Source organism: Octodon degus, unplaced genomic scaffold (genome assembly GCF_000260255.1).
Source record: "Octodon degus isolate 3935 unplaced genomic scaffold, OctDeg1.0 scaffold00050, whole genome shotgun sequence".
Taxonomy (NCBI): Eukaryota; Metazoa; Chordata; class Mammalia; order Rodentia; family Octodontidae; genus Octodon; species Octodon degus.
In genome coordinates, this window is record NW_004524626.1 from 13,661,630 (window position 1) to 13,668,878 (window position 7,249).

The 7,249-nt window shown below is 38.8% G+C and overlaps 2 protein-coding genes across 2 annotated transcripts in view; one reads left to right on the plus strand and one right to left on the minus strand.

Moving 5' to 3' along the window:
• LOC101563650 (zinc finger protein 699) overlaps positions 1 to 7,249 on the minus strand; it is a 959,136-nt gene that overhangs the window by 816,363 nt on the left and 135,524 nt on the right. The window lies entirely within an intron of this gene.
• LOC101572408 (olfactory receptor 7D4-like) lies at positions 254 to 1,195 on the plus strand. Its single transcript, XM_004633033.1, has one exon. It carries the CDS (start codon positions 254 to 256, stop codon positions 1,193 to 1,195), a length of 942 nt encoding a protein of 313 aa, XP_004633090.1.

Consider the following 7,249-nt stretch of genomic DNA (forward strand, 5'->3'; position numbering starts at 1 on the left):
AGAAAGAAAGAAAGAAAGAAAGAAAGAAAGAAAGAAGAAAGAAAGAAAGAAAGAAAGAAAGAAAGAAAGAAAGAAAGAAAGAAAGAAAGAAAGAAAATCAGCCATCATTTGCTGAATGGCAGTCGCAGTGACTGCCAATGTTGACTGAAAGGTGTCCGTGGAGGGTCTGTATGGTGGAGTTGGTAATCTCCCAATGGGCCAGTGATTGTCCATTAACAGTGCTGTTTTCTCCTTCTGAAGATACAGCAGTGAAATGCAAGCAGTAAACTACACTAGACTCTCACAGTTCCTGCTGCTGGGCCTCTCAGAGGATCCAGAAGTTCAGTCCATTCTCTTTATACAGTTCCTTTCCATGTACCTGGTCGCTATGCTTGGGAACCTGCTCATCATCCTGGCCGTCAGCTCTGACTCCCACCTCCACATCCCCATGTACTTCTTCCTCTGTAATCTCTCCTTTGTTGACATTGGCTTGATCTCCACCACAGTCCCAAAGATGCTGGAGAACATCCAGGCACAGAACAAAGACATCTCTTACATAGACTGCCTCACTCAAGCATATTTTTTTATTATTTTTTTTGGAGTGGATGACTTCCTCCTGACAGTGATGGCCTATGACCGCTTTGTGGCCATCTGTTATCCCCTGAAATACACAATCATCATGAACCCTCGCTTCTGTAGCTTTCTGGTTCTAATGTCCTGGTTCATCATATTATGGATAGGTCTGATTAATATCCTCATGCTGATGCAACTCACCTTCTCTATGGGCACTGTTATCCCACATTTCTTCTGTGAACTGCCTCAGCTTCTCAAGGTGGCCAGCTCTGATGTCCTTATCAATAACATCATTCTAAACATGATAGCTGTCCTACTGGGTGTATTTCCTGCCTTTGGTATCATCTTCTCTTACTCTAAGATTGTCTCTTCTTTAATGAAGTTGTCCTCCACTACAAGCAGGTATAAAGCATTTTCCAACTGTGGGTCTCACCTCTGTGTGGTTTCCTTGTTCTATGGAACAGGACTTGTAATTTACCTCAGTTCGGCTGTGACCCATTCTTCCCAGGAAAACTCAATGGCCTCTGTGATGTACACTGTGGTGACCCCCATGCTTAACCCCTTTACCTACAGCCTAAGGAACAGGGATATGAAAGAGGCCCTGAGAAGACTTCTTAGCAGAGCATCATCTTGTCTTTCGTAGGCAGGTGTCTTCAGAACCATGGGAGTTTAACAGTCCTTAAGGCAAATATAAAATGTGAATTGCAGTGTCATATAATGGCTCATTTTTCTTCCCTAAATAACATGCTGACTTTTTTGGTATTGCTCCATGTACTTATATATCTCTCTTAAATAGTTTTTATTTATCTCTTCTGAACCATCCCACTAGTGCTTTTCTTTCAATTTCTTTCTCTTTGCATGGTGCATTAAGTGTTATGTTTTGTAAGATTTCTTAGCCATTTCTGAGATTTTGAACATGATGGTAATACTTATATCAATTGCAGGTATGCTTTTTACAAAATACTTTTTGATTATTAATGATTCCATAAAATTTTTACAGCCTTGTTCTTAACTCATGAAAGTATATAAAGACAATCACAATGCTTACCATATCAGGTTTGTTCTTTTCTTACTCTTATGAATTTACTTCTGAAAACAATGTTTAAGATATTTTCTCACATATTATGTGAAGGGACCCTGATGCTGATCCTGCATTCTCTATGTTTGAAATTTTTTGTATAATTTTAATAATTAGACTTTTTAATATGAATAATTAGACTTTTAAATTTGAAGATGGATTTTCTTCTGATATTATGCATGAAATCATTCTAAGCTACTGCTATATTTATGCATCTTCTCTTTTTTCTTCTGTGTTACTTTCTTCTTTTCATTCCTTTTTCCTTTTCCCTTTATTTTTCTTTCTTCTCTGAGCTTTTTTCCCCCTTCTTTTTCACTCCATTCCTCATATGGTTGTTTCTGTTTGGTATTGTTAACTTCCTCCATTTTATTTTTTAAGGTTAAATAATATGTACAGAAGCAAACTATGTCTTTATTCATAAATGAGCATTTTGGTGTTATTATCAATTTTAGCTATTATGAACTATCATGATTATACACCTAGATTTATTTACTACAGAATGATGCTTTTGTCAATGCTAAACTGTATCTGCCCAAGTGGGCCTATACCATTACATTACTTAGTAAAGTCGTGGTTATTTTCATGAATGACAAAGATGTCACCAAAGTGGTATCTTTTACTCAGTACCTAACATGGTGTCAAACAGCAAATGAACATGCTGGTTTTCAATTATTAAAATATCTCAGAGTCAAACTGTTTGCCTGAGTATGAGCTCATTTTATTTCATTTAAAGTAGGATCTCATTGTAACTGTGAACTGCATTCCCTCGGGAATAATGATGAACTGTAGGACTTCTTAGAAGATCCTACGTCATCTATGTAGCAGTGTTTTTTTTTTCAGGTTTTGTCCACTTTACAGTCATACAGGGTAAAATTTTGTTTCAGACCTCTGGAATGCCTTTATATATTTTGGATACCTCGATCTTATCAGAAATATATTTTACAAATATATCTTTTCTCAAATATGGAGGGAAAACATTGTCTCAGGCTTTCACAGAGAGCAAATTTGTCAAGCAGTGGCCGTGACTCATCCACATGGCTGAGACTGACAAAGGATCTGCAAACTGCAGTACAGGGTTACAAGACAAATCCTGAGGTGATTTGATTGACCGTATCAGATACAAAAGTTACATTTCCTGTTATATAGGTCTTGCATTATCTTGATCTTAACAATCCAGCAGAAAAGTATAACAATGAAGTATAAAAAATAAAGCCATATTAATATGCTAAGCTGTGAATGGCTCAAGTCAACAACTTCTGACATTGCTGGTCTTATAGAAAACCCACTATTGTTATGGACTACTGGACTATATTGGGTTATTTTGCTGAATTCACGCACCTACAATATTTAAATGGCAATGGAATACCCATCTCTAACAAAACTAAACAAAAAAAGGGATACAAAGAAAGGACTATTTTGTATCTGTATATACAAAATAGGATAGAAATACAGCTACTTTCTCTTAATTCAATGAGAAAAAAGATTGGTACTAATAGTATTTGGACAGGATATCATGTCTGCATCTTGTCCTATGAATAACCACTAGGAAGATAACAATATGCAATGTATTAATTATTAAAACTGTACTATTAATCGGTTTTGAAACTGTCTCATTTCTGTTTCTCAATAAAATTAATAAAAATATTTTTTCTCTGTGTTTCTGTTCATATTTAAGTGTAAATGTTTTTGCTAAATATACTCATCATAATGTACAACAGATTTTTTTAGTATTACTTATTTTTTACTTTATTTATGACAGAAGGAAATAAGTATCTACAATTTCTTGGAAAAAAAAAGAAAATTATTCCAAAGGTAGATTTAGGCTTCTTGCCATGTTTTTTTTAAAATTCATTTTAATGAGAAGATAAAACAGCTATAAAACAGTTTCAAAACAGGTTAATAGGACAGTTACAATAGTTAAAACATTGCATAGTGGGGCTGGAGAGATGGCTCAGTGGTCTAAAGCACCTAATTAGAACAAGCTTGGCAAGGCATCAGGGACCGCGGTTCAATCCCCCAGCACCACATGCCAGCCAGCGCCGCCCTCTGGTGGGCTGAGCTGGCCACACACACACACCACACTCTCTCTCTCTCTCTCTCTCTCTCTCTCTCTCTCTCTCTCTCTCTCAAAAAAAAAAAAAAAAAAAAATAAAAAAAAAAAAAAACATTGCATAGTGTTGTCTTTGAAGTACTTGTTCAGAGGATACAGAGATGATATCTTGTCTAAACAATATTAGTACGAATGTTTCTTCTCAATGAATTAAGAGAATGTAACTGTATATCCTAAGTATCTTGTGTATGCATATATATTTTTGATTGATTTATACTATTCCTACCACAGTAACTTTATTTCTGTACACTACAGGTACTGAAACCCCTGATCCACCCCCTCCAATAGATAAGCAATCAAATCTCCATTTCCATGGTTTTGACTAGTTAGCATGTTACATGTGAATTCATTCACTTTTGGTTTTTCTATGCCTGGTTTATTTCTCTTAACATAACTTCATACAAATTCATTTATGTTGTTCAAAATAATAGAATTTCTTTCTTTTTTACTCCTTATTAATCTTACACTAAGTACATATGTATTTACTTACCTATTGACAAATACTTTTTTCTAATTATATGTTGACTATCTTGAAAAATGACTGTATTAAATTATATATATATATATATATATATATTTCTTGATATAATGAATTCACGTGATTTAGACACAGATGAAGTGGAAGAATAGCAGGGTTTTATGATATTTACATTTTTAGTTATTTGAGAAATCTCAATATTTTCCTAATGACAACACAAATTACTTTCACTGATATATTTAAATACACATTTTTAAAAAAAGAGGAATCCTCATCAACACGTATTTTCACTTATTAATTGAAAAATAGTCCAAAAATATGCAGTTTAAATTTGCACACTACTCATGATTAGGTATATTTACTGTCATTTCAAAAATAATATACCGGAATGGCAGGAATCAAAACTTGAGTAAATGTGTGTCCACAGATGGAAGTTTCTACAGATTCTGTGACATAGAAGATGAAGAAACAACTCCAAATAAACTCAGCTACCTTAATTTTGACAAGGGGCCAAAATACACCAACTCAAAGAAATATCCTCTTCAATAAATGATTCTTTGAAACCATCCTTTCCAGTCCTAATCCAGGTCCGGTGAGTGTGCGGAGAGCTTCCTGCTACCCTGCACTGCCGGGACCAGTCCCAGCCCAGGCCCAGCATGGGCCGGACCCTCTCCCAGCCCCTTGGGCCGCCCCCCACCACTCCGCAGTGCCTCCCCCACCCCGCCCGCCAAGTAGGATTTTCTGCCGAGTTCCAGGAGCCCTCAGACCCAGTCCTAGCCCAGGTCTGGTGAGTGTGCGGAGAGCTTCCTGCTATCATGCACCGGTGGGACCAGTCCCAGCCCAGGCACAGCGTGGGCCGGACCCTCTCCCAGCCCCTTGAAACCATCCTTTCCATACCTTAAGAATAAGCCTAAACCCATAAATCTCATTATGCACTAAACTAAAATCAAAATTTGTCAAGCATGTAAAAACTTAAATAGAAACAATCTGCTAGAAAATATAATAAGTAAAACTCTTGAAGACATAGGTATAGACAAAGACTTTATTAAAAAATCCTTAATTACATAAAAATATTACAAAGAACCAATAATTGCAACCTCATCTTATTGAACAGCTTTTATCCAGGCCCCTCAAAATATCAACAGAGTGAAGAGACAACCCACACACTAGTGGAAAAAACAGCAACAACAACTGTTCATCAAACGAAGGATTAATATCTAGAAAACAGAGAGTTACCTACTGCCCTGCACCTACAGGACCTTCTAGTGGTCCCAGCCCAGGCACAGCGTGGGTGAGACCCTCTTCCATCCCCTGAGACGCCCCCCACCACTCCGCAGCACGTCCCCAATCACCCCCGCCCAGTAGGAATTTCTACCGCATTCCCAGGACCCCCAAACCCAGTACTAGCCCAGGTCCCCTGAGTGTGTGGGAGATCTTCCGCTTACCCTGAGCGGGCGGGACCTATTACTGGTCCCAGCCCAGGCGCAGTGTGGGTGAGACCCTCTTCCACTCCCTTGGGACGCCCCCCACTACTCCGCAACACCTCTCCCACGCTGCCCACTGAGTAGGAATTTCTGCCGCATTCCGGGAACCCCCAGACACAGTTCTAGTCCAGGTCAGGTGTGGGAGAGCTTCCTGCTACCTTGCACCTGTGGGACCTACTACTAGTCCCAGCCCAGGCGCAGCATGGGTGAGACCTTCTTCCACCGCCTTGGGATGCCCACCACCACTCTGCAGCACCTCCCCAATCCTGCTCATCGAGTAGGAATTTCTGCCGAATTACGGGAACCCCCAGATTCAGTCCTAGCCCAAACCTGGTGAGTGTGTGGGAAAGCTGCCTCTCCACCCTACTACACCTTGTCCCCTCCAGGCTCATCTCAGGCCTGGCATTCACACCTGGGGTGTAGCCCTGCAGCTGCAATCACTGCAGAGAATGCAGAGGATAGAACCACCCAGCTAGTCCAGGACCAGAAAATCTTGCCAGAGGGGCACAACAGGTTCAACCTCAAGGGCAGCTGCAGGAAGGAGCTGAGCACAGCAGCCAGACCTAAGCCAGGCACAGCTGGATAAATCCAAATTTTGTAGATCTGCACCTAAACTTCAGTACGTGCTAAGGTTATAACTACAATGAAGATCTACAACAAAGGTCAGAAGACAGTGCTACACAAAATGACAAGAAAGAACAAAATGCAACCTCAGAACCCAAGCCCACCCATAATAAGTGCAGAGGACACTAACACAGAACAAATTAGGAATCACACAGATGAAATCAATGAATCAATGGCTTCTGAAATAAAGAAAAAGCTGCAGAAAGGTATAGAGGAAATCAGATTGGAAATGAAAAAAGAAATCCCTGAATTAATAACATCTGCAGTAAAGAATCAAATGGAGAAACATATGGAGGAAACCCAATTCCCACCCAGAACAAGTGCAGAGGACACTAGCTCAGGTCAAATGCATGAACCCAATCTGAAAAAAACACTGCAGTAAATGAATTTATACCTGCTTCTAAAGAAGACATTGATAAAAAAAAATAGAGGAATAATGGATTCCTTGAAAGAAGGATGCAGGAAAGAAATAGATCGCATGAAGCAGAGTCAAAGAGATATAAAGGAAATTAAAATCTCAATCACAAGCTTGCAAAACTATTTAAGTGAAAGAAAAGACAGAGATTCAGATCTTGAAGATGCTGGTGCAGCTAGTGAAAAAGTAAGAAAGGATCTCTTTAAAAAAACAAGGATGCAGGAAAGAATAATCCATCACCTGCTAGATGATGCAAAGATGAACAATGTGAGACTAATAGGCATCAATGAGAAAGAAGGAGTGAACACAAATGACATTAAAAAAATATGGGCAGAAGTAATAGCAGAAAACTTCCCAAATATGAGGAGACAATCTGACACTGAGGTAACCGAAGCATACAGAACGCCAAGTAACCTCAACCGAATGAAAAACACAACAAGACAAATAATAGTCAAGATCCTACTAATTCAGCACAAGAATAATCTACTGAAAGCCGCTAGAGAAAAGA

Coding starts and splice junctions, on each gene's coding strand:
- LOC101572408 (XM_004633033.1), top strand. CDS start 254: ATGCAAGCAGTAAACTACACTAGACTCTCACAGTTCCTGCTGCTGGGC.